The sequence below is a fragment of the Chelonoidis abingdonii genome, chromosome 10 (genome assembly GCF_003597395.2).
Source record: "Chelonoidis abingdonii isolate Lonesome George chromosome 10, CheloAbing_2.0, whole genome shotgun sequence".
Taxonomy (NCBI): Eukaryota; Metazoa; Chordata; order Testudines; family Testudinidae; genus Chelonoidis; species Chelonoidis abingdonii.
This window is the reverse complement of record NC_133778.1, coordinates 39,808,675-39,835,508: the sequence shown is the minus strand read 5'-3', so window position 1 is coordinate 39,835,508 and position 26,834 is coordinate 39,808,675. Positions and strand designations below refer to the sequence as shown.

The 26,834-nt window shown below is 43.1% G+C and overlaps 2 protein-coding genes across 6 annotated transcripts in view; one reads left to right on the top strand and one right to left on the bottom strand.

Moving 5' to 3' along the window:
* Positions 1 to 8,750, top strand: part of PDK1 (pyruvate dehydrogenase kinase 1) — a 104,534-nt gene extending 95,784 nt beyond the window's left edge. Inside the window, exon 13 of the transcript XR_012656646.1 lies at positions 8,557 to 8,750. The gene's annotated coding sequence lies outside the window, so the exon portion shown is untranslated. The remainder of the gene's footprint in view (positions 1 to 8,556) is intronic.
* LOC116827217 (neurabin-1-like) overlaps positions 1 to 22,240 on the bottom strand; it is an 85,047-nt gene extending 62,807 nt beyond the window's left edge. For 3 of the 5 annotated variants that reach the window (XR_012656644.1, XM_075070112.1, XM_075070115.1), the window contains exons 1-9: positions 21,858 to 21,918; positions 19,354 to 21,255; positions 9,884 to 10,016; positions 9,086 to 9,206; positions 7,388 to 7,492; positions 7,039 to 7,159; positions 6,307 to 6,459; positions 4,526 to 4,579; positions 2,056 to 2,285 (exon numbers count right to left, since the gene is read on the bottom strand). Coding sequence is in view for 4 of the 5 variants with exons in the window: in XM_075070112.1 (XP_074926213.1) it covers positions 2,056 to 2,285; positions 4,526 to 4,579; positions 6,307 to 6,459; positions 7,039 to 7,159; positions 7,388 to 7,492; positions 9,086 to 9,206; positions 9,884 to 10,016; positions 19,354 to 21,006 (2,570 nt within the window). In the remaining variant the exon portion in view is untranslated. Of the gene's footprint in view, positions 1 to 2,055; positions 2,286 to 4,525; positions 4,580 to 6,306; positions 6,460 to 7,038; positions 7,160 to 7,387; positions 7,493 to 9,085; positions 9,207 to 9,883; positions 10,017 to 19,353; positions 21,256 to 21,657; positions 21,736 to 21,857; positions 21,919 to 22,156 lie in introns of those variants that run through there. The other 2 variants (XM_075070113.1, XM_075070114.1) reach the window with 2 other exon arrangements.
* Positions 22,241 to 26,834: the final 4,594 nt, after the last annotated feature.

Here is a 26,834-nt window from a genome sequence, read left to right as displayed (position 1 = left end):
GGACCCATCAGCCCTGTCCCCAGCAGTACGTCCCCTTCTGGTAAGAAGGGGATGTGTCCCCAGTCCCCCCTGTGTCCCCAGTTTTTCATCTCAGCTTGTCTCTGTGCCCCACTGCTAGTACACAGCCTGACCCATCCCTTGCTCACAATATGATTCTTCTCCACCTTCCTGTTTATTTCCCTTCTGCATTTGAGTCAGGCTGTTGCTGTTTTCTCTTTCTTGTTCTTGCAGTGTTCTCCCTGCTGGTGTCTCAGCAGCATGAGAGATAGACAACCTCCCTCCTTTCAGATCCAATGCCTGACATCACAGCAACCAAGAGTAACAACTGAAGGAAAGTCTTGCTCAGATACTGCAGACCTTGGCTGCAATATACTCAGTGCACATAGAACGTTTGGAAAATTTTACTTCCATCTTATAAACAAATCTGTAGAGTATATGTGAACAGCAATTTTCAAAAAAGGTTAAGTTGACCAAATTTAGATGGATTTTCACAGGATAAGAGGCATCTCTCTGAACACAAGAATATGTACATGCTAATTTCAAGTCTGTCTTCCAATGTGAATGTATCCACATCCACCCCCTACACACTACTGTAATAATCTATGTACAAGTATGCCTGTAAGGTATCATTTGAAAATTCATAATTTGCTGGACAAGAGTGTCCTAATAAAACGTGTGGGGCAACGTTGTATGTGAAGTTAAGATTTCCCTGTATATTAACAACACATGTTCCAAAACACAGCCCTACCCAAACAGAAGTTGGCAAAACAGGTCCATCCTAAATAAATTAATGTGTGCTCTGCTTAATTTGCATTTAAGCAGTAATCAGAGTCATCAAGCAGGAAGGGGAGAGAAAGGAAGCTCAAATAGATGAGAAAAAAGGAGCAGGGAACATCCTTCTACATAGACTGTCTCCTGATACCCAGCTGGAAATGTTTTTCAAAAGGGGTACTGAAACTATAAAAAACAAGGGCAAACACCCCAAGACACCCTTCTCTCCCTTGCTGTGCCCATGGCATTCACAGCAACCAGGGGTAACAACTGAAGGAAAGTCTTGCTCAGACACTGCAGCCCTTGGCTGCAACATATTCAGCGTGCATAGGGTTAGGGTTGAAGCACTCATTAGATTCTGGGAGAAGGGGTCCTGACCTAAGAAGTTTTGTCCAAAGACTGTTGAGAGCATTAGTGAGAAAACTTTGCTTTGAATTTAACACAGTTTAAGATATAAAACACAAATGGTGCCTCTTTCTTTTTCTTGTTACCATTTCTGACCTTTTAGCCCCATTACTTGTACTAACTTAAAATCTCTCTTTTTAGTTAATAAAACCTGTTTTATCTAATCCAGTGTGTTTAAATTGAAGCATCTAGGAAACTCCATTTGTGGTGGCAAGTTGTGTGCATATACTTTCTATTAAAGAAATAACAGACTTTATATAAACTTGCAGTGTCCTGGAGAGGGCTGGGCAGTACACGACATGCATATGGGGGGGGGGGGGAATCTAAGAATTGGGGTGTGTTGGGGTCACCCTGCAGGATGGTGAGGTAACTAAGGCTGATAAGAGCTGGTAAGAGCCAAAATGTGGCTGCAGCACACACAGACATAGCTGGAAGTGACTTGCATGCTGGAGGCTGTTTATGAGCAATCCAGGCTGAAGGCTACAGCAAAGCATTTTGAAGGGCATCCCAGGTTAGAGGGCAGAGGAGACACAGCTATTCAGTCTGGATTGTACCATGGTATGTCACACAACTAAACCGCTGTTAGAATTTAACATTTTCAAAACAATGTATTTTTTCCTACCCACATTCACAGAAACAGCCGAACCATTTTGCTGAAACTCTCCCCACAAAAAGTCAGCCTTTGGCAGACTAGGGGCATGGAGAAATTCAGCCTGATGGTTAAAGTTTGGAAGAATTATAAGCAACTGGAAACAAGATCTTATAATGGAGAGTACTAAGCAACCTTAACTAGCTCTGCCTATGTCGGGCAGATGGAACCAAGAAAAGACCAGTTTTTTAAAATCTTTTCATGAAATTATTTCACTTTAGTGTACTTACTTCTGTTGATAATCTTTAAGTAATTTTTTGGCCTTGTTGTATTTCTTCTCCAGGGCATCATACTGTTCCTGTGTTTCTTTAAGATGTTCATTTACAGTCTTGCATAAACTTTGTGCCTCTAACCAATAGGTCTCCAACTTCTTAATTTTCTCTTTGCTCTCTTCTAAAGTTTGTTGAAGCTGGGATTTACTTGACTCCCATTCAACTTTTTCAGCTTCAGTAGTTTTTAACTTGAAAGGAAAACATTCAGAACAATCCTTAGAACTATATCTTAAGATAAAAGTTAAAAATAAAAACAGCTGCTTAAACAAGCCTAAGTGGATAATAGTGACTAACTTACTAAACAAATCTCAGCAGTATTAAAAGAAGACCTTGAATAGGTATAAACCTTTCATCCAGTAGTACCTAAAATGTTTTAAGTCTCTTCATATAGATATCACTTCAATACATCCATCACTTTCCATGCTGTGAGAGTTTTAGAAATAACTCAAGAATCTCCCACATAGTACAGAAGTGGAAGAAACACACAAGACAGCTGGTCCAGCCTATTTCCTTATTAGTGTACCTTCTTGCCAAACAGATACCAAAATAAAAAGAACTCTGGTTTTCAGCTTATATTAACCTTGCTGGATATCTAATTTTCTGTTAACTTTTCTGAGACTACCTAAAATAGCAGAATAAGCCAACTCGTAAATTACTACTTGCTTTTCAATTCTGATCTTAGACCATGCGCCTGATGACACCATATTTCCACTTTGAAGCCAATGAGAGTTTTCTGTACTGTTTAATTCCCAAAAGGAAAGCAAGAAAAGGAAATCATTCTGGAAAGTTGCTAGCAAACATGCAAGGAAAAAGGTACTGAATCAACCTCTAGCCCTAGAATGTCAACAGAATATAACACCTAAGAGCTTTTATCTACAGCAGCAGTTCTCAACCAGGTGTCCGGGGGCCATAAGCAGGTTTCAGAATGTCTGTCAAAATAAGCCAGAGAGCCGGGCCAGTGTTAGCCTCGTTGGGGCTCATGGCAGAAAGCCGAAAACCAACCTCTTGAGGCCACAGGCAATTGCCCTGCTTGCTACTCCTTAATGCCAGCCCTGATTTTTAATCTACCATATATGCAAAACAGTTGTGACAAAGCTGGGACGTGGAGGTTTTACAGCATGTTGGGGGAGGGCCTCAGAGAGATAAACATTGAGAACCTCGATCTACAGAAGGTACAGACACACAAGAGACTATTGCTCAATATGTTTTCCCCTTCCCCTGCCTCAGTATTTTCCTACTTGTTCTCTGATTCCCTAGCAAGTCACTAAGGCCCCGATCCTGCAAATAGGTCATCACGTGTGGAATTCCTACACTTTCTCAAAGCCCAACAACATGAGGCCAACTGCATGACTGGGACCTAGATTTACGTTTCTATTGAAGTTTCCTGTTTAATTTTAGTAGCAGCAACATTTTAGTGTTCCATCTCACGTTTGAGTGAGAAGTACTGTCTTTTTGGTTTAAAAATAATTCTCCTCTTGATTTCCCTTCTGTTATGTTGGAATTTAAATGTAACAAGTTAATAAAGAAGTGTTCTATAGTTCCAAATATCTGTGTGCTTAGTAGTGTATTTGCACACATGGCCATGGCCCAGTTGTCTAACTTTCTGTGGTGAGGCTGAAAGACATGCAGCATACACCATTGTCACGTGTACAGGATGCTGATGAATGCCCTTCTGGAGACAGCAGTAAATGGCCAAAATTCATCAGAACTGGTTGTAACCTGGCTCACGGAGAAGAAAGAGACACGCTGCTTTCTCCACGCCCTAAGACCAGTATTTCTACACATAAGAAAACGGCTGCTCATAGCTCTCTGTCCCCACCTCACCCAACAACATGGAAAAGAGGAGACAAAACTTCTCTTTCCCAGTACAACCAGAAACGGTAAGAATGCTGAGCTAGCCCTCAGCCCAAGAGAAGTTATATGGCGTGCCCTCTCACCCAAGACACTTGTGTATTTGCGTCGTGGGGAGGTTGGCCGGGGGAATCTCCACCCCAGTTCCCCTTCCTATAACAATCCAAAAACTCCTTCCTCGAAGTGATCACTGCCCCAAAGTATCAAATACATCCACTGCTCTCTAATTTCTACACAAAGGCACCTAATTTTTATGAAACACCAATACTGAACTGAGGCAAGTTTCTATCCATTGAACTATTCAATTCAATAAATTCTACTTCAAACAATATTTTTCAAGCATTTTATCCTATTATAGAATTTCTTCAATCTGTCACAGAATTCAGTATTTGTGTAACCCAGAATTTAGGTTTACAGATGTGTCTCTAGTGTGCCCAAAGTACATGGTGCCCTAGCCTTAAAATAGACATCTACTCACCTTTATTTGGTTTCCAACTTTTTCTCCTCTAAACATTAATCCTATCATGAACAATGTGAACATTAAACATTGCAAAAACTTTAAAAAGTAGTAACTTACTCTCTCTTTTAGTTGGTTAACTTCAGCTGTTGTTACTGCATGCTTTAATTGTAGCTAGAATGAAATGTAATAGTTTTGTCAAAAAATATACAGAAAGATATTTGAAAGATTATTGCAAGTTTGTTACTAAATATTTAAGGCCTGATTCTCCTCTCACTTAAGCCAGTTTTATATTAGTGTAAATCCATTCACTTGCTCAATAAAGTTACTCATGATTTTCACCAGCATTAAAGAGGAGAACCAGACTCTTATACTTTATATGTTTTTCCAAAATTAAGCTCCCAATTTAAGAAGAAAAGGTTTATGGGTCTTATGGTGTCCATATTTGTTATTAAAAAAAAACAACCAAATCACGACCATCTGTATTTGAAAAATTCACAAATTAGTTTATGGAAATGGCTAAGAAAAGTAAGCAAATTAAAATCCTGTTTGAAATGAAGTAAACATGCCAAAAATAGTGAAAGTCAGTAATGCTTTATAACTGGGCAAGTAGTAAATGCAGTCAAGTGAAAAATACAGTAATGCTGGGTCTTTTTATTTAAGTTCATAAAGACTATCATGAAGTATTTTTACATTAAGCCTTATGTTTAAGGAGCAAGACTTTGGTATCAAGAGACTTCAGTAGATTACAGGGGTACATAAAGGATTCACTTAAGTCAAGAACACACACAATTACAACAGTATGTCTTCAGAAATCTACTATTAAGTATGCATACATAAGGGCAATAGCAAATTTGTTGAAGACAACCTCTCAGCTCTTAAATCTCACCTTAGAGGCACAGAATACCAAAAAGTATGTTGAAACACGTGAAATTATGAGTCTGAACATTTTGATTTAGATTCACGATCAATAGAGAATGGATTTCCACCTAGAGCCATTTCTCATCATATCCCCAAGCGTATAAGGTATTTATGCATGGATGTCCCATTATGGTCTAGCAGATTCTCACCATGCTTCCCCAAATTATAACATTGGAAGTGGTCTCCAGTCTGGAATCCAAACTCCTTCAGTATCACCAAGAAAATCAGCTTCACAAATCCTCTAATAAATCCAAACCTCATTAGAAAGTATTTGAAGCAAGTAGGGAAAAGCATCCACCACTGCCACCACAGGGCGACATAGCTCTTATGCAGAGCATATTTTGCCCAAAAGCCAGTCTGCAAAAATCAACTTTGCACATACTTGTTTACAAAACAGCATGTTAATCACATTATGGGAAAGGGCTATAGTTCAGATACCCTCAATTTTTGTTTAGTGTATAGGAATAATATTCCTAGATTTGCTTCATATACTCTTAAGAACTCCCATACTAAACTGATGCAGTAAACAGAAAAATCAAGCCAAAGAAGATGGTTACGCCTATGTCTGGAATATGTGAAAATAAGTATTAGTTTGAGTTAAGTAGAAAAGTTGATACATTTATATGAGATTTATTTTTACTTTTATCAGCGGAAGCTGGAACCACGGTACACTGGGAAGGCAGTATAAACAAAGCCCTATAGTTTCTGATAGTCAACGTCTTTTGATCCAATGCTCTGGCAGCTTTTTTTTTTTTTTTTTTTTTAACTTTCTGAAACATTTATTTTGAATTTTATGTACGTCAATTTTGACAAAATCCCCAAATTTGAAAGTCGTTTACAAGAAGCCTTTTTTTGTCAGAGGAAAAAGAAGAATATGATGAGACAGAGCACAAAGGAGATTAATACCAACTTTAGAAGACCCAGATGCTCTTCGGCATACCACATAAGATTTGTAAGAAACTTAGGTTATGTTATTGTACCTCTTTAAATTTAAGAAGAAACTGTGCTGAATCCATATCCAGTGGCAAATTCATATCTTCATTTTCATTTTCAGGAAGATAAAAGACTTCCACAGACTTTCCATGTAAATGTGACTCAAAAGCATCATCATCATCATCATCATAATCATCATCCTAACAAGATATAAAAACATTACTTTACTGAATACTGAATTACTTTACTTTTCTTTAATAGCAAAAACCTATTCTCTTAAACATACAGTCTTCAAATAACCCAAAATCATAATTACATCGCTTCTTTTGACTAGCAATTGTCCTCTTTCCCTTGTTGATTGAGCAACTTATAGGTATAATGTACTGTCAAGGTAATCTGGCAACATTTTACATAAAAATTCCCCAAACAGAAAGGGCAAATAAGAAACAGCTATCCCAAATGATAGTTGATTTTTAATATTTAACTTCCTCTCTTCAGGTTCCCTTGAAGTTTTCTCCCAGAAGACTGTGTCCTGCTCAGATAGGATACCAACCTGAGGCCTGTTGAGAACGTATTAAGTGACATTATTATATAAAGTGATAGTTCAAAGTTTATATGTTACTATTATCATTTTTAATTGAGTTGCACCTTTTCACTTTTATCTCTTGGTTGTCTGGTTCAAAAACATTTAGTCCATTTTTTGTAAAATATTTCCAAGTCATGATTAAAAATACAGACTTAATTTATATACTATATAGCTATTTTATCGGTAGCTATACCTGTTCTGTATCATCTTGGGCACAGTGCTGCTCATATAGGCATCTCTCTTGCTCTAATGTCTCACTGATAAGACGAGCTACTTCACTCTGAGTCCCAGGTTTCTCTCTTCCAATTAGAAACCTATAAGAAAAAAAAACCCAATTAAAAGGTAGTACAGGGCAAGTGTATGTTTAATATATGGTAGCCTGTTATAAGTGGTCACCAAAAACAACAGTGTGTTAAATTTATATAAAAACATTTTACACAATTTGCTGTGCTGCTGCTTTCCCTTCATCTCTCTGTTAATGAACAATTTATTCCCAATTATTTTTTAATTATAAAATATATACATATATAAAAAACACATACCTCACACTGCCTTTGGTGTTTTTTAGCACAGTGGCTGCAAAAAGCTGAGTTACTCCTACTAAACTTATACCATCAACCTCAACAATCTGATCATTTACTTGGATTCTGCAAGGCAAATCATTCAATATTTAGCAATAAAGCTGACAAAAAGATTTTGGTTTAACAAATTATCTGCACAGTGTAAACTGAAATTATTATTAATTCTATGTCATAAATATCCCTTTAAATTCTGCAGTACGTAATTTGACAATTTGTTGAGCCTCAGGTTAACAGCTAGAACATTGATCTCCTGTCCCTTGACTCCTATGAAGTTAATCTATTTCAATTTGTTTTATATTTGCCTTGATATTTTCAGCAATTTACATTCTTTTACTGGCATTTCGGGTTGTCAACATTATTCTTGTGGGAATGTTTTGTGCATGCATATCCTGCAAGTGTTTTCATTGCTGCTGCAGGCAAACCTAACTTGTGCCTTTAAAGGTGATAACTGTTTGGAGATCGGGGATATATAGTTACTAAAAAGCAGAAGAAAAAAGTTGAAGCAATCAGATAGTCACATGAATTCATAAATAAAATATTCCTACCTCTGAAGATATAACTATCACAAGCGTATGAAATTATAGTCTTTTCAAGAGGTACCATACTACGGCTTCTAGATCAATGCATTAGTCGAAAGATATCACCATGCACGGGTGGGTAAGCCAAGAAAAATAAATGGCCATCTTTTTCCACAGGCACTGCCAGTAAAGTAAGTGGCACAGGTGGACAAAAATGCCCTGCAAGTGCCCTTACCTAAATCCTGCCACTATCTTGGAGAACACAGAACTCTAGATTTAGTTTTGCTTATTTTGGAGTAGACTTTATAGGGATGTTTACTGATACCTTCACAGTTTAAGTCACATGACTTGAAAAAGTCCAAAATGAAGTTTAATCAGATATTAACTTTTGCAACATAAGACATAGGAATTAGCGAACTGGATCAAACCAATGGTCTATCTAGTCTATTATGCTTTGTCAGCAGCCTACAGCAAATGCCTAAAAAGGAAGGTGTAAGAAACCCTATTATGGATAAGTATTGAACAATCTTACCATAAGAGAAGGTTCTTCCTAATCAGATGATCAGTACCTGGCCTATGCCTGAAACAATTTATTTCTCTTCTTATTCTTAGGATAATTGTGTACAAGATGGAAGATAAAGGGTGAGATTTGCAGCTCGTGTAAATCAGTCTAATGCCACTGAAGTCAAAACCACTGTGCTGATCTACACTAGCTAACAGGTATAACATGTTTAGTGTTTTGATATTTAACTTGATATGTCTACTAAGGCTTTTTCATGCTTAACTAAATACCAAAGTGGTGGAAGATGAAGAAATTGCAGATGTCTGATATTAAATATGCTGTACTGTATTATGTCCTCCTGTACTTTGGGATTAGAATAATTTATAAAAAGATTTGACAAGTTAAATTCAACAAAAATTGCAGTTAGTTATCTGATTAAATGTCATAATATTTTAAGAGCATAATACTATCAGGTTTTTGCCTTCCAGGTTTCTGTAATTCATATACTGTACATCTAAAAAGACAGAATTACTATATTACATTTTATATATATTTTACTGAAGAGTTCTTGACTGTAAATCATTTTTGCAAAGTCTGGTAGTTAGCAAAATGGTATGAGCAACTTGAATGAAAACTCACCGTCCATCTCTTTGAGCAGCTCCACCTTCAGTTATTGTTTTTACAAAAATTCCCAGTTTTTCCAGTCCCTGATCTGCACCAACACCCATTCCAATAATACTAATGCCTAGACCACTGTCACCTATGGGACTCAAAAATTCTAACATTAGCCACAACACATTTTAAAAGGTAGTTTTCATAAATTATTATAGTCATCAATTAAAATGCACATGTGCTATTCCTGGTCTTCATCTAACATGCTCACTGGCTTGCTGCATCTCCCCCTTAGTAATATTTGCAACATAATGATAACTCAGACTGGCTGTTTCCAGTAAGATTACAACTCAGACAAATACAAAATCTTACTTAATTAAAATGATCCAGAACAGCAAAAGCTTTACATCCTCATTATAAAAGTCTCTGTGTGTTGTGAAAAGAGTTTAATGTTATTAGTCTATCTAGGCACCCAGCTTCGGAGGTCCCCACATTGTTGTATCTGATAACTTTTGATTGAACTCTAAAGTTCCAGGAGTTTGAGCTATTAATGGTTCCCATTTTACAAATACTTATGTACTTCATGCATTATGGGCCAGATCCTCAGGCTGGTGTAAATTGTTGTACCTCAACTGGACTGTAACTGAGCAACAACAATTTACAATAAATACTTAATTCAGCGAAACTATTCTGATGTAAAGTAAAGCTGTGTGCAAGTCTTTCAAGGATCAAGGCCTAAACATAGTAGAAACACATCTTCAAATGGCTTCAGCCTATACAAGAAAAATCATTTCCCCAAGCAATTATTTGACATTTAACTTGCACCTTTTTCAATTTCCACAGGAAACACTTCCATTTTTTCCACCCTCTTCTCTAGTTCATACTCTGCTGATGCTGCCACAGGGTCAACCTCTTCATTACGTCTATCATAATCTTCATTTGAGTAAGTACTGAAAACCTTAGAAAGATAAGAGATCTTATTTTACTGCAGTTTTGACTCAAACATGAATATCAAAAAGAAAGCCAACCTAACTATTTCATTGTCCTATACATTCAACTTGTCTGAGCAATAAAGAGGTTGCAGGATTTTGTTTTCAAATACATACACAGTATAGTTTCAGAGGGGATAATATTTATAAGTGTCAAGCCAAATATTTCAGTATCTTTTACTTGAACATGAAACAACTATGCACCTGAACTCGCTGAGGCATACTTCTCTCCTCTCAGATAACTAGGGAATGCTATTATAGAGCCTTTGTAAGATTGCTATAAAAAAAATAGAGCATAATCTGCTAATCACTTTATGCTATGAACAGATGCAGTTTGATTTTGCAAGAGATTCAAACTGTCTCCCAGAAAAAGGAAATACCATGTTACATACATTACTATATTTAGTAATCACTGCAGCTGAATGTTTGTTAAAAATAAAGTGGCAATAATAAACACTAATAAATAACCAGGACTAAGATGGCAAACCACAAATGAGATGAAATAGATACTATATCGACAGTGGTTTTTATTTACAATGAAAGAAAATGTTCATGTTTAAATATATAGTTTTATGCTGGGGGGGGTAGGGGGATCAGTGGTTCTGGGGTAGTTTGGGGACTGGGTTAGGGGGAGGACAAGTCCCCGGCAGCAGGGGAGGTCACCCCACTGCTGAAACAGTTCCTGCCCAAGAAGGGGACCCACATTCCTGGATGGTGAGTGAGTAAGGCCAGGGCTGTCCCTACTCATACGCAAAGTATGCAGCTCAAATTTCCTGGTGCCCTATGTAGCTGTGCGCTCCTCCAGCCCCTGCTCTGCCTCTTCCCCATGGCCCCCACCCCTGCTCTGCCCCAGCCCTTCCCCCATTCCATCCCTTCCCCAAAGCCCCTGCCCCTGCTCTGCCCCACCTCTTCCAACCTCTGCTCTGCCCCAGCCTCACCCCCACTCCCCTGAGGACTGCAGCAGAGTTGGGCCTGCTTTCACTGGTGGCGGGAAGTGCAGCAAGGGAGTTGCATAGCCACAGGGCATCAAAATGGCTACGGATAGCCCTGAGTAAGGCCATGACAGCGGAGCTGCAGAGGGCTCCCTGCATGGCTGTGGGGTCGGTGACACACAATCCTTGCAGGCACAATGTGTGGGGGAGGCTGTGGTCTTGGTGAGGCAGAACAGAGAACCCCAGCCAGGACCACAAGGAGGACAACAAGCCTCCAGTCGCAGCAGAGGCCACCTTGTTGCTGAATGGTTTCTGCCTGGGGATGGAGCCATTCAGGAGCAGAGTGGCATCTCCTATAGATGAGGGCTCCTCCTCCTCCTCCTCCAAGTCCTGGTTTGGGAGGGTCTCTGCTCTGCTTGCCAAGACCCCAGTCTTCTCCACACCTTGTGCCAGCAAGGACTGGGTGTCACTGGCCTCGCGCTCTCACTCTAGTGATGGGGGTAGGCTGCAGAGGGCTCCCTGCACAGGACTGGGGACACCCAATCGCTGCAGGCGCAAGATGTGTTGGGGAAGCTGTTCTCACTGTTACCGACGGATTTTTTTCATTGATTTTAGTGTGTCAGCTGAAATCAACCTTTACAAACATCTACTGAGTTAAATCTAATCCGACCAAGCCTAAACTGCACTGCCAAGTTCTAGCCACGTCTACGCCTTTAGTCCAAAGGTAGATTACATCAATATTGGTCCAAAGACAAAATTGTGACATTAAACTTGTTTTCCTGTGTGTTTGTTTCCACCAGTGTGGATTCTGGGATCTGTCTAGCTATATCACCCAGGTAGGGAAAAAGGTACTAAAATGACTGGCCAGAAGCAGTAAAGAAGAGTGGGATAGAAAAAGGAAAAATAAATCGCAGTAGGCTTGGCCTATGCTGGGAATGAGGAAGTAGTGAACTCCAACTAGCTTCTGTTTCTTATCTTCTCTTTCTTCCCTCTGGTCGGCTGCTGTGGAGCACTCCCTTAGGCTCAGGCAGAATTTGTCAATTTCTTATCCTGCTCTTCCTAGGACTACCACATCCCAGAAGAGAAGTTAACAAGCGAGCAACCAGAGGTACTTGCTCCTCCCTTCCTGCAATTCAGAAGATGTCTATAGCACAGGAGCTGATGGGCAGCAGGAATGCTCAGGGAACTCCCAGCTCAATCAGTGCTACTTTTGGGATTACAGGGAAGGCAGTGTACCATAATTATTTGGCTAGTTTAAATGGTTCCATTTTTCAATTGGTCATGGCTCAGGTAACTTTTTCAATTAATAATCAAATATAAGGTTTTCTTCTTAACACAGCTTACTCCTGGGGGAATTCTGCACCAAAAAATAAAAATTCCGCATAATTTATGTGTCAAAATAACACTTTATAATCATGCCTATTTCAATTATTTTGGTAATTTATTTCAAAATACGTATCAGCGACCATGTCTGTAACAACAGATACAAAAAAAATTCCTCCAGGAGTAGTTAAGGAAACCCCTACAACAACTCAGTTCCTGTTTCTCTGCCCTCTATCCCCCAGAGCCCAGCCACCAGGCCCTGCCCAGCCCAAACACTCACAACACTCACAGAGCTTGGCTTGTTTAACCTGGCCAAAAGAAGGCTCCGGGGGAATATGCTTGCTCTATATAAATATATCAGGGGGATTAACGTTAGGGAGGGAGAGGAATTATTTAAGTTTAGTACTGATGTAGGCACGAGGACGAATGGGTACAAACTGGATATTAGGAAGTTTAGACTTGAAATTAGACGAAGGTTTCTAACCATTAGGGGAGTGAAGTTCTGGAACAGCTTCGAAGAGTAGTGGGGCAAAAGACTTATCTGGCTTTAAGACAAGCTTGATGAGAGTATCATGGAGGGGAGTTAGCTGGGATGTTTAAATTTGGGCAATTGATTTTGGATTAGTCGGTCAGATAAGTCTGCTCAGATGGTCGTGAGGGGATGTTGGAAATGGATGGGGGAACTGAGTTATGCAGGAGGTCTTTCGTTGGTGGCTGGCTTGGTGAGTCTTGCCGCGATGCCAGGGTTGTAAGCTGACTGCCATATCTTGGGGTCGGGAAGGAAATTTCCTCCAGGGGCGGATTGGCAGGGGCGCCTGAGGGTCTTTGCGCCTTAATCCTTCATGCCAGCGTGGGCATGGTGGGTCGCTTGCTGGTGAGGTGCCCTGCAAGCTTAGGTTCAAACTCTCAATTTTGAGGATTTCAAATACTCAGTCATGGGTTCGGTTTGTATAAATGTGTATGGGTAGGGTTTTGTGGCCTTCCTTGTTGCAGGGCGGTCGACTAGATGATGCCTATGGTCCTTTGACCTATGAGTTCTAAAACCTTTCCCCCAGAGCCAGCCACCAGACCCCGCCCACAGCCCCCCCCCCCCACAACCCTTTCCTCCAGGAGCCAGCACGGGCATCCCCCCAGAGCCCAGCCACCTGCAACACACCCCTCCCTAGAGCCCAGCCACAGGGCCCCCGCCAGCCCAGCCCCCCACAACCCTTCCCTCCAGAGCCCAGCCACGGGGCATCCCCCTAGACCCCAGCCACCTGCACGCACCCCCTCCCCTACAGCCCAGCCACCAGACCCCGCCCAGCCCAGCACCCCACAACCATTCCCCCAGAGCCCAGCCATTGGGCAGCCCCCAGCCCAGCCACCCACAACTCTTCCCCCCAGAGCCCAGCCACTGGGCACTACCAGCCCAGAAAACCACAACCCTTCCCTCCCCAGAGTCCAGACACTTGCATGCACCCCTCCCCCAGAGCCCAGTCACCGGGTCCTGCCCAGCCCAGAAACCCACAACCCTTCCCCCAGAACCCAGCCCTGGGGCATGCCCCCCAGCCCAGACACTCACACGTGTCCCCTACCCCCAGAACCCAGCCACGGGGCATGCCCCCCAGCCTGGACACTCATACACACCCCCTACTCCCCAGAGGCCAGCCGTGGGTGCCCCCCTCAACCGAGACACTCACATGCTCCCCCTCCCATCCAACTGTGGGACCTCCCCAGGCCAGATACTCATACCACCTTCCCTCCCCACCCACGTTCCCTCTCGAGCCAGTGATCCACAAGGAGAAACAGCCTGATGCTAGATCCCAGGCTTGTACAACATTCCCTGTAAGCCCCCTCCTTCCTTCAGGGTGTGCTGGGAACTACAGCTGCTGGGAACCCTTCCCCTTCCCCTCCCCCTCTCCTCTATTTGAAAGCTAAGCTCTTTGGGTCCAGGTCCACCGCCCCCTGGTGACAGCCAGCAGCTCTGCAGCCTATTCCGGGGATGGGGGGCACGGGTTGGGAGGGAAATTCTGCACATAATATTAATTTCTGTGCAAATTCTGCATTGCGCAGGGCACAGAATTCCCCCAGGACTAACAGTTGCCCTGAAGAGCCAAAAGTGGCTTGTGTGCCACAGACTAGACCAGGGGTCAGCAACCTTTCAGAAGTAGTGTGCCAAGTCTTCATTTATTCACTCTAATTCAAGGTTTCGCATGCCAGCAATACATTTTAACACTTGTAGAAGGTCTCTTTCTATAAGTCTATAACATAACTAAACTATTGTTGCATGTAAAGTAAGGTTTTTTAAATGTTTAAGAACCTTCATTTAAAATTAAATTAAAATGCAGAGCCCCCTGGACCTGTGGCCAGGATCCAGGCAGTGTGAGTGCCACTGAAAATCAGCTCGTGTGCCACCTTCGGCACCCGTGTCATAGGTTGCCTACCCCTGGACTAGACACTACTTCTATTACCCCAACATAAGTCTCATTCAAGACAGTGCTATGTCAATGGGAGAGCTTCTCCTGCTGACATAGCTTCTGCTGCTTGCAGAGTTGGTTTTATTATGCCCACAGAAGAGCTCTCTCCCATCAGCATAGAGCGTCTTCACCAGACGCACTGCAGCACTGTACATGTAGATATGCCCTAAGTTACCACACTGAAACACTGAGAAAAATGTGCTTTTAGGACTGATCAGAACATCTGTGCCATTTCCTAAGTACAAGACCCAGATTCCATGCCAACCCAATTCTTGACTCTTCTACTTCAAATTGGCTTCCCCCTCGCCCACTATGTTATGCTCCTCTATGGCTGTTTCAACCTTTTCCCAGACAAGGCACCAAGCCTCATCCCACCTATTGTCAGCAGCCACTGTAGCACAGACTCTGGGTTCAGCTTTGTGCCAAAAGTCCCAGGCATCTGATGAAAGCACACATCATCTACTGCTGCTTCTAGGGCTGAGGATGAGAAAGCAGCAGGAAGAGACCGCTTATACAAAGGAGGATGGCTGGGAAAAGTGTTTGGGGTAGTAGGGAGTAAAGCAGAGAGAATCACTGCAGGTAAGGTTTCTCAGGTCAGCCCCCTTCAACCAGCAACTCCAGTCCTCCTCCCTGGCACACTGATTTACATTTTCTACATCCATGTAGAAAATGACCAGTTTTGTAATATTTAGACACAGTCTTGGGCATAATGACTTAAGTATTTCTTACTTCGTATTCTATCGGCCAAGCAATCAGACTCATTCTAATTGCACCCCCTTGCCCCCATTGCAGCAAATCCCTTAATCAACTTTAAGGCACATAATCTGGAACACCAAACAACTGTCTTAACTTTATTATTTGTTTTCACACTCTCTTAAAATAAAATTAGGAAGGATTTTATATAGTATTGACAAGAATAAAGGATGCAGTGTACTGGGTTCAAAGGGGCCAAGGATCAAGTCTAAGGTTGTCCAAAAGGAGCATATGAAGAGGTACAAAGAGGACAGAATTCAAAGCACTTGTGAGAAGAATGGACATTCCAATGCCAAAAAATGAAGCCTCTCAGTAGTCAAACAAGAAATGCCGAAGTGATAACACAGCAAGTGTCAGATTTAAAATTTTTCTTTCCAGCCTGTTGAGTTAAGATCTCACTGGAAGAGAGCGTCCTCCGATATGGTTAGAACCAAAACAGGATTTTAAAAAGTAGGTATGGAAATTTCTAAAATCAAAAATACCTTATGTAAACAATTAAACATTTTAATTGCAGTTTACCACATTCAAAAAAATGAATCCTATGCTGGAAAACAATTTGGATGTCTTTAAGGTAACACAGGTTAGATGATATTCTGTATTAGTTCACAGCTATTCACATGGTTCAAGAAAGTTAACCTAAATATTTTAAAGAAAAGACTAAGTTGTTCATAACTTTGAATACCCAATCCTGTATTTTGCTCACTTTTCAGTCTGTTTCTAGATATAAACATTAAGAACTTTCATTGATTTCTCAAAATATTCACAATCAGATACAAATGAGTATACCACCTATGAATTCTGCAAGTTAACTATTAGATTTTATATATCCTTTTAAGTTTAAAAATGCATCCATCACGTAAGAACTGTAGACTAGCTATAAAAATAAATTATCTAAACTGACTTAACTCAGAACACCAAGAGGAAAAAAAATGAAGGCCACACAAGAAACTCAAATTCACTCAAGTTATTCATCAGAAAACACCACATCCTCCTTGTCAAACAAAGATGAAAGAATACTCTTAGCTACTGCAGTTATCTTTTGGAATCCTCAGTCTCTCCAGGATTGCAGCAGGATTCAAAACTGTGAACCCCTGAAAAGACATACAGATGCTACTTACATGACTGCCCTTTACTACTTTATTTAAGGGTTGCCCTTTACTACTACCACTTCCATTACCAGAATCTGTTTCCAACTCTCTACTTTCCAGGTTGAGTAGCTCTTATCCATATCCCAACTTGATCAAAAACAGGAAAAAAGCAAACGTTATTTCATGCAGGTGCAATGAGGCGATGTAAAAGAGTTAAGTGTCATCATTATACTGGTATTGCCACTCAAACCATCTCATGATCTTCCTTAGTGGCTTCACAAATACTCTGAACAGTAGAGATAACAGAACAAACAGGTGGTCTTCAACATCATCTTAAGTAGATGAGCAATCACTCAATACCACCCACTCTCTCACTCAGTACCCTGTATCTCCACAGACACCACAAAGCAGCAGGGCTTGAAAAATCCACTCACCTAGAGGAAAGATTCCTACTACTCATCTGACACCATCTGCAGAATCTATACTTTTATTTAAAAACACCTCTAACCCTCCTGGCTGAGAAGATAATCCTCCAAGCTTAAATGCACCATAAACTAATGCAATGTTGGCTTCCTAAGTCCTCACACAGCTACAGTGCCTCTTCTGCTGCTCAGAATTTTGTTGGTTTCAATGTTGAGCATAGGGATCTGAACAGCACAATGAAAAGTCATAAGGATAAGATCAGTTTCATGCTACTGTTGCTTAAGAAACTCTGAACAGTAAAGCCAGGCACTCAAACTATTTCCCCTCCCCAAAAAGAGAAGCAGGGATGCAGTAAAGCAGCAAAGACTGCCCCCTCCCCATCTCCCTCCCTCCCGCCACCCAACAACCAGGAAGCAATGGGATAAGACTGTAGAACAGAGAGAGAATGTGTCTTCCTTCAAAACATCCAGAGTATGCATTTTGAGACATTTTAAATTTATCAGATATCTGCAAGCCAGAGGCTATAGAACAAGACTGAGGCTTTGGAGGGGGGTAAATAGTAAAGCTATTCTTGTTGCAGTTACCAGAAAGCTAAAAGAGGGGAAGAGCAGCAGACATGACATAGGGATGACCACAGCTGAAGATGAGATATTGGAGGGAGGGGGCCAGGGCTCACAGGTGGCACCAACATTTTCTCTCTTGGGTACTTGGCTGGCTGGTTCTTGCTCACATGCTCGAGCTCTAACTGATCACCATATGTGGGGTGGGGTGGGGAAGAAATTTTTCTCCAGGCCAGACTAACAGTGACAGTTTGATTTTTTGCCCTCCTCTGCAGCATGTGGGCGTGCATCGCTTGCTAGGATTTTCTGGGTGTATCACACTGCCATTGCGAGGGTCTCAGGCACTGGTGCACCTCAGCCCAGGGCCAGCTCCAGGTCACAGCGCACCAAGTGCATGCTTGGGGCGGCACACTGCAGCGGGGGCGCTCTGCCAGTTGCCAGGAGGGCGGCAGGCGGCTCTGGTGGACCTCCCGCAGGCATTTCTGCTGAGGGTCCGCTGGTCCCGCAGCTTCAACAGACCTGCCGCAGGCGTTTCTGCGGATGGTCTGCTGGTCCCGCAGCTCCGGTGGACCTCCCGCAGACACGCCTCCTGCGGCAGCTCCACCAAACCATGGGACCATCGGACCCTCCGCAGAAACGCCTGCGGGAGGTCCACCGGAGCCACGGAACCGGCGAGTGGCAGAGCGCCCCCCGCAGTGTGCCGCCATACTTGGGGTGCCGAAATTGCTAGAGCCGGCCCTGCCTCAGCCCCTCCTATTCTCTGCCTGTGGCACTTTACAGACTAGCCTTCTGTGAGTTATAAAACCTTGATCTAACTTTGGCTGTTAAGCTTAGGATTTGGGTGCTGGGTGCTGCTGGTGGCCTGTGAGACACAGGAGGTCAGACTAGAAGATCTGGTGGTCCCTTCTGGCCTTAGTCATAGTGTGTACGAGAAACAATCAGTTCAATTTGCTAACTTCAGATAATACTCCCTAAGTTTAATAAATCAGCTTTAAATGCAAAACAGGTTTTGATAAATGTTTTTTTTATGTATTCAACACATTTAAGGTAGTTTTATTTAACTAATGCATAATTTTAAAATGCTCTTTTTGTGCATTTTAATTGAATTCCAATTTCCATCCAAATACAGCTTAACACAAATCACAAGGAAAAAAAATAACCATTTTTCCTCTACAGACAACACAGTTCAGTCCCGGAGTTTAACTAGGATCAACAAATTACTAACTCTGTACCTTAACCATGCTACTGCCCAGCCAACATCTACTGCAGCAGAATAGGTTTGGGACGATGATTAGAACAGTTTTAATTAACAGGCTGATAGCACACAACTGTGTTTTAGCCATGTTGGGAAACTATGGGGTCCTCCACTATAGGAATTACAGCATAGATTAGACTCTTTTTAGGTCCCGCAGTTCAAAAGGAGGGAAAGCAAGCCCTAACAAGGTAAAAATCATGACTATAACATAGATGAAATCTGTATCCCCTGAGTATCATCATCTAATAGAGTAAAGTATGCTGAATAATCACACCACCCCCTTGCATTTAAAGTATAGCTGGAATAACTCAGGTTTGCTAGATGACCCCAGGTAGAGAAGAGGTTGAAATCCTGAAGAATTTTGCAATGAACTGTTAGAGGTGGTAATTCCTGTTTACAAGTCTATTCAATATTGCTTCATTTTGCAATTTAAATTTAATACAATAAGAAATATAAACACCATTTTAAAAGTTCTGAAAGGTGAATAAAGCAAAACATCATTACGACATACTTTACCTTGATAGGGGCTGTGGAAAACTTGACTCTTTTGTCCGGCTCAGGATCTTCCTCTTCAGATAGCCCAGGAAACTCCTCATAGTCACTATCATAGGTATACTCCTCTTCCCCCTCCAATGTTTCTTTACCTTCAGGGCCCTGGTTTTCAGACTCTGTATCCCGGTCATCATCAAAAGCTGCATTCTCTATTCCAAAAGCACTGACAGAAAATGCAATAAACTTCTCTCTCTGATTTTCCACCACATGCTCCTCCTCCTCCTCCTCCTCCTCTTCAGTGTCTCCCTCCTGTTCTAGATTGTCCTGAACCTGTGACACAAGCACCTCCTTCAGAGACACTCTCTCTCTTATTTCTTTCTGACTGAGCTCATTGCACACTGTTATCTCTTCCAGTCCTCCAAATGAATGATTGTTCCTGTTCTCTTCCCCAGTTTGGTGCCTGACTGGTTGTTCCTCATGAAAGACACTATCTTTCCTCAAGGTATCTTCTTTATTCCCTGAGGTTTCTTTTTGCACTGCATCCAGTTCAGCCTGAACCATCTCTACCTGGGAGGTCTGGGGGGGGGCACTGTCCCCTAACCACTTGGCCTCCTTATCAGATGTGTTGTTCACATCCTGCAGGGCCCTCCCAGGAGCCACTTGCTCCCTTGTATGCACTTCTTCAGGTGACTGACTCAGCTCATCCCTGCTGGGGCTGCTGAGACAAACAGGCTCTTTGGGACATGGACTCTCCTCAGTGCATCCTTGAATAGCACCAGGTGACTCCGAGCTACAGGGGAGCACATACCCTTGACTTGCGGTGCCCTCACTTTTGGAAATTTCTTTGGATTCTTCAGTGTCACTGTCACCAAGAAAACTTTCCAGCCTCCTAGAAATTGGTCCTGCATTCAAAGAGGAGGCTCTCGGGCCACCACTGAGATGCTGCTGCCTATGCTCATCACTGCCTTGACTTTCAGCTCTTTCCAGGGCCATATGAGGGATCACATCTATATTGAAATTAAAATGATCCACCACACTGCTGCAGTCAGGAGAAGCTGAACCATGTCTTGTCTTATCATCACTTCTTTCACATTTGCTGGGAGAATATCTGTCCAATGAGCTCCGCTGCTTTATGTTCCTCTCGAAAAGTTTCCTAGTCTCAGAAAACTTTTCTGCCAAGGCAGCTTTGTCCAGATCACCTTCATCTTTGCTGCGGATGATTTTGTCACCCATGGAAGATGCAGGCAGTGAGTCCAGGGGGCTGCAGCAGGGGCTAGTATTAAGGAGGTTATTTTTTTGGACACTGTGGAAAGATGGGCTGCTGGGAGAAGGCACAAGATCGGTTGGTACTGCCCTACTGATGATCTTGGCCTCAGTGGGGGAGCTGCTTTCACACAGTGGCGTGGCAGAGGAGCCCCCCATCTGCAGGAACATGTTTTTGATCTTGTGTACTCTGTTGCCATAGGTGGCAGCTCTGCCTCGGCTATGAAGCTCATTCCCCCCTCCACTAGAGGTGGTGTTCAGCTTCTGTTGGGGGCCCACTTTGTTGGAAGCATTTTCAGGGATGTTTACCCCATCAAAAGAGCATTTGATGGCATGGAAATCAGATTTATAAGTATTTCTGTGTGGAGAAGCGCTTCTCAGAGTCCTTTCCCCTTTGCCTTCAGTTTTCATCATTGTCAGAAACAGAGACCCTCACTCTGGGCAAAGAATGTGGAGGAAAATCCACAGCACCAACAGCCTCTGCCACCCCCACACTGCCTAGATATGATCCTATTGCGGCTTGGAGAGGGTAAGACTTGAAAAGCAGCCTCTGGCTGGGTTATTCTTCCATGCTCACATTGAAATGAGTTATGGGAGAGAGATCAGGACATATCTGGTTATATATATTAAATCCTCTGGTGATCATGGTATCCAGAAAGCCATCTGCAGAGAGAGGAAGAATAATTTAATTTATGTGGGACCTCACCAGTGTGTGTCATGCATCTGAGCCTCAAAGGAAATTTCCCACCCTGAGGAAGGGCGAGAAATAAACCCATTGTGTCCCCTTTCCCTGCAAGGAAAGAGTAGATCAAGTTCTCTACATGTCTGCCTGCCCTGCCCATGAACAACCTGAAGTGCAGCGCCAGACTAACACTCAGTGAGTGTGTCACTCTCACTCTATGCCCTCCGGGGGTGCCACGGCCCACCACGCCCTCCATATCCGACACGGACTCGCCTTCCACGGGCCACCCCATGTCCTACGGGGCGGCCAAAGCCAACCCGTCCCAGCGCTTGTCCCTCCCTCCCACCCACCCCGGCTGCCGGGGGACACGCTGGCTAACCCACCCCGCTCCACTGTGAGCAGCTGCGGCCAGCCTGGCCCCTCCCGTGCGCCGGCCCCGCGGCGTGGTGTCCCAGGGGCGCAGCGCTCCCAGACTCGCTCCCGCGGCGCCCTGGGGGGCAGCTTCCTCCGACCCGGCCCGCCGCCGCCCCACGTCCCTCGCGGTTCCGGGCGCCCCGCGCTGCCCGGAAGGGAAAAAACCCACAAGTTTCGGCCCCGAGTTGGAGCGTCCCAGGAAAGCGAGTCCCTCGAGGAGGAGCCGCCTCCTGCCGGGCTGGGAGCCCGAGGAGCCGCCGGGACTCGTGGGACGGGAGCCGGGCTCACCAGAGAGCCGAGCCCTGCTTCCCAGCACCTCACCCCAAACTTTCCAGCCCAGCTGGGGGCGGGGGTGCTGCCCGGCTCCCTCCCCTCAGCTCTCCGGCCGCCCAGCGGCCGCACGCACAGCGCCGTCGTTACCCACCCCCAGGGAGCCGCAGCCCGAACTCCTTTCCCCGCCCCACTCACCGGCCGCATCACGCCCGCCCGACTCACTCTGCCCGCCCGGCGCCCCCTCCTTCCCCGTGTGCGGCGCCCGCGCGCTCTCACACAAAGACTGGCGCGACGAGCACGAGCCTGTTCCGCTCCACATTGGGGAAGGAGGGGTGGCGAGGGAAGCTCCTCCTCCGCTGGGATATACCACGCTGGGATAAGGGCTTGGTTGGGATGATACCATCTGGGGAAGGGTAGAAGAACGCTCGTGTGTGTAGGTCACTCTGCTCCCGGCTGCTGAGAGGAGCCTTCAGCCCTAAGGCTGGTTCTCTCTGATCTATAGTTTCCCTTCCCATAGTCGCCGATATAGGGGCCCGCTCCTGAACCTAGCAGCGTCCATTTCCGCTGGACCCGCTTCTGAGAGGTGATGAGACTCAGCTCCTGGTGAACCCAGCGGGCCAGGTGATCGGCGCGTCTCGGGATTTCCCCCGTAATTCCAGAACTGAAGCAAAAACCGTTTCAAAACGCTAAATTTCAAAATAAAATTTCCGGTCCCCACTCGCAAAAAATATCTTGGTGCCTCTACACTACAGCTGTTTTGCAGAGTTGGAAGGGATGGTTGTGCCCCCAAACGTTTTTTAGAGTCAGTTTGCCTAAAAATAAACGCAGCGCTGTCAACTTTGGAGATGTTTGGGGTTTTTTCTGAAAGTCCCAGCTCCCAAAGTTATGTGACAATCTTAACTTCCATTAATAAATAAATAAATCCAGCCTTCCTGGTTGCAGCAGGGAAAATGTTGAACAATGAATCAGAAGGCAAAGAAAAATATATATTTTTTCAATCTCACGATTTTTGAATATGCAAAATTGTAAACACCAAAAAATCAGAAAAAGTAAATATCAGAATCCAAATATTGTATAATTATCAGTCAGATAGGCCCCATTGACTTCAACAGAGTTGGATCAAGCCTATTCAGAGGAGAATGGAAGGAATGGAATGAGAGAGAGTGGAAGGAATGGAGTGGGCGGTTTAATAGGAAAACGCTTCTAGCCACCTTATGCACCCAGTTAACTGAGAGCATAGAAATCAAAAATGGGCCGTTTTGTGTTTGGAATACTATTGTAATATACATGGCTGGTAAGTGTACACCTGTTACTGATTTCCTCAGAGTTAAATATGCTAATAATATTAATTATTAGCTTTCTTCACTCACTGGGCAAGATCATGGCTTGCTGTACATATCTGAGACTGCACAAGGAAGTAAATGAGCTTAAAGCACCCCTTTACTCTTCTGTTCAGGCTATCTATATTGTGGATTACAGTGTAGGAGGAGCTGCAGCCTCTGAGGGGCTGCTACTACTGTTAGACAATAGAAACTGAGATTCCGCATAAATAATATTGCATATATCACATTCTCTCTTCAAGTACACCCAGGCAACACCAGTAACTTCAGCCTGGTTGCCTGGATGTAATTAAGGGGAAAATCTGGCCTACTGTCTGCTTCCTGGAATAGACATTCACATATGACACATATGCAAGAACACTAAGGAGCCAGAAGAGTCTTTAAAGAACCAAGGAGCACTTGGCATCAGCAACTGAGACAATACTAAAAGATTGATAGAGCTGGTCAGAACCCAGAATTCTTATTCTGTGGGAAATTCCTTTTTTCTTTGTTTGTTTTTTGGTTTTGAATTGGAACAAAAATGCAAAATTCCCATGAAATGGGAATTCCAAAAGTTAATTTTGGGAAATCAAAACAACATTCATTTTATCCTCATAAATAATTAGCTGTTATTATATTATATTTATATTTATTTATTTTATTAATTATTTATTCCTGCAGAACATTTTGATTTCATTGAATCATCATTTTCCAATGGAAAACTGTTCCATCAGAATAATTTTGATTAGATGAGTACTTCTCAGCTGACTTCCTGTTGGCTTTAGTGGGCATTTCAATGCCCAGAATATCTAGGATTTAGTCCTAAAACCATGAAGCAATTTCTAATCTGTTTTAATAATAGTTTAGCAACCGTAAAAAATAATGCAAATATTTAAACAAGATGTTTCTTTAATATTTAAATAGATGTTAAATTTCAAAATTTTTCTTCTGATAATAAAGCAGAGTGGAAATTAGTTTACAGTCTCTTCCATTGTTTTTATACGTTGCCAATGTCAAAAAATAATACAGCTTTTCACCATGTGGCTGCCTCCAGAACTAGACTAAAGGGCAAGTCTACAATACAAAATTAAGTCGACCAAAGTTACATTGATGTATAGCCGCCGCAGTAATTAAATCACTTTTGCATGTCCACAGTATGCGCCTTATGTCTGCAATGCACATCCTCACTACCAAGGCTTGCATTCATGCAGAGAGCAGTGCATCGTGGGTGTGATAGATCGGCCACAGAGACCCCCTTGGGACTGCCACCTGATGTGCTGAGACTATCTCTGAGCCCATTTTGTCTGCCAGTTTGGGCCTTCAGAATCCTGCACAACCAATTGTCCTAGTTGATGGGAGCCATCAAGATTCCAAACCACCATTAATGGCATAATTGCATAATTATAATAGGACCTCAGAGTTATATTTCATATTTCTAGTTTCAGATACAAGAATGATACATTTATACAAACAGGATGATCACACTCAGCAGATTATAAGCTTTGTAATGATACCTTACAAGAGACCTTTTGCATGAAGCATATTCCAGTTACATTATATTCACACTCATTAGCATATTTTCATAAAATCATATGGAGTGCAACATCTCAGTGGGTATCTAACCCACTGTGCAACTTGCCACCATCTAGCGCAGGGTTTTCACTGCCCATGGAAGCAAACAAGTTGTGCAGGGCTGATTTAGAACATGGTTTCAGCATCATGATGTAGTTTTCTCCATCTCATAATTTTATCTGCATCCCATAATGTTTCATGCCTCTTTTCAAAAGCCCCACAGACCCGTGCATCTGCCATAGCTGTGAGAAGCTTTATCCTACACAGCTCTGTGCTATAGTGAGGGGTGTTGTGAGCACAACGTGCCTGATCTTGCAGTATTTGCAGAGCCACCAAAGGAGCCAGGTGGCAGAACAAGACAATTCCTTGGAGGCTGCCTTGCTGTGGGACATAGGAAGAAACAATTTATGTTGTTGGCATTTACAGAGCAGCTGCAGATGGTGGTGCACCAGTTCTGGGCCTGAGAAACAAGCACTGACTGGTGGGATTGCATCATTATTCAGGTATGGGATGATGGACATTGGCTGCAGAACTTTCACTTGCACAAGGGCACATTCCTGGAAGTGTTTGCAGATCTCACCCCAGTCATATGGCACAATGACACCAAAATGAGAGCTGCACTGACCGTGGAGAAGTGAGTGGCGATTGCTGTGTAGAAGCTTGCAACACCAGCTTGCTACTGATCAGTTGGGAATCAATTTGGAGTTGGGAAATCCACCATGGGGGTTGTTGTGATGCAAGTGTGCAGAACCATTAATCGAGTCCTGCTACGAAGGACTGTGACTCTGTGCAGGACATAGCAGATTTGTGTAGGCCCATTTCCAGCAATGGGGTTACCAAACTGAGGTAGGGTGATAGATGGCACACATACCCCTATTTTGGCACCAGACTACCTTGCCACAGAGTACATCAACAGAAAGGGTTACTTTTCTATGGTATTGAAAGTCCTGGTGTATTACTGGGGACTTGTTACCAACATCAATGCAGGGTGGTCAGGGAAGGTGCATGACTATACATCTTTAAGAACACAGGCTGTTCAGAAAGCTGCAAGCAGGGACTTTCTTTCCAGACCAGAGGATCATCATTGGGGATGTTGAAATGCCATTAGTGATCTTGAAAGACCCAGTTTACCCCTTACTCCTGTGACTTATGAAGCTGTACACCGGCCACCCCGATCGCAGCAAAGAGCACTTCAACTAGAGGTTGAGCCAGTGCAGAATGAGAGTTGAATGTGTCTTTGGCTGTTTGAAAGACCACTGGCACTGTCTGCTCTCGAGATTAGACCACAGTGAAAAAAAATATCACTATGGTTATAGCTGCCTGGTGGGTGCTTCATAATACTGCGAAGCAAAGGGAGAAAAGTTTCTGCTGGGTGGAGGGAGGAGGTGGAACGGCTGTCTGCTGATTTTGAGCAGCCACATACCAGGGCTATAAGAAGAGTTCAATGTGGAGCTATTCACCTCAGGGAGGCATCGAAAAACTATTTTAATAGTGAGCCACAGTAATGTGTGTTGCTGTTCTGTGCTCTGCTTGGCCTTGTTTTTTTGCACTCAGGTATGAACCTTATAATGAATGTTGTGTGTATAGTAATATAACATTGCACATGCACCTATTGCTATTATCTCTGAATGATGTGAGACCCAGCCAGCATATATTGTAAACTAATAAAGATGATTTCAGTTTCCATATCTAGACTTTTATTCCAAACCTATGCAAACAAACATATTAATAACTGAATTCAAGAGAAAGAACCTTTGAAAGGGAAAGAACAGTCATTTTCATTTCACAAACACATACACCATTTCTCTTACAGGTCAGTATATGTGCGGATGTGATTGTGTCTTACTGTCCTCTGGGGTGGAGTGATAGGGTTAGAGCAGTAGCCCCGGACACCACATGGAATGTATGGAGGGAGTAGGGACATCATGGAATGCAGTTCTCTATGGGCTGCAGAGGGAGCTGAGCATGGGTCTGTTGATCCT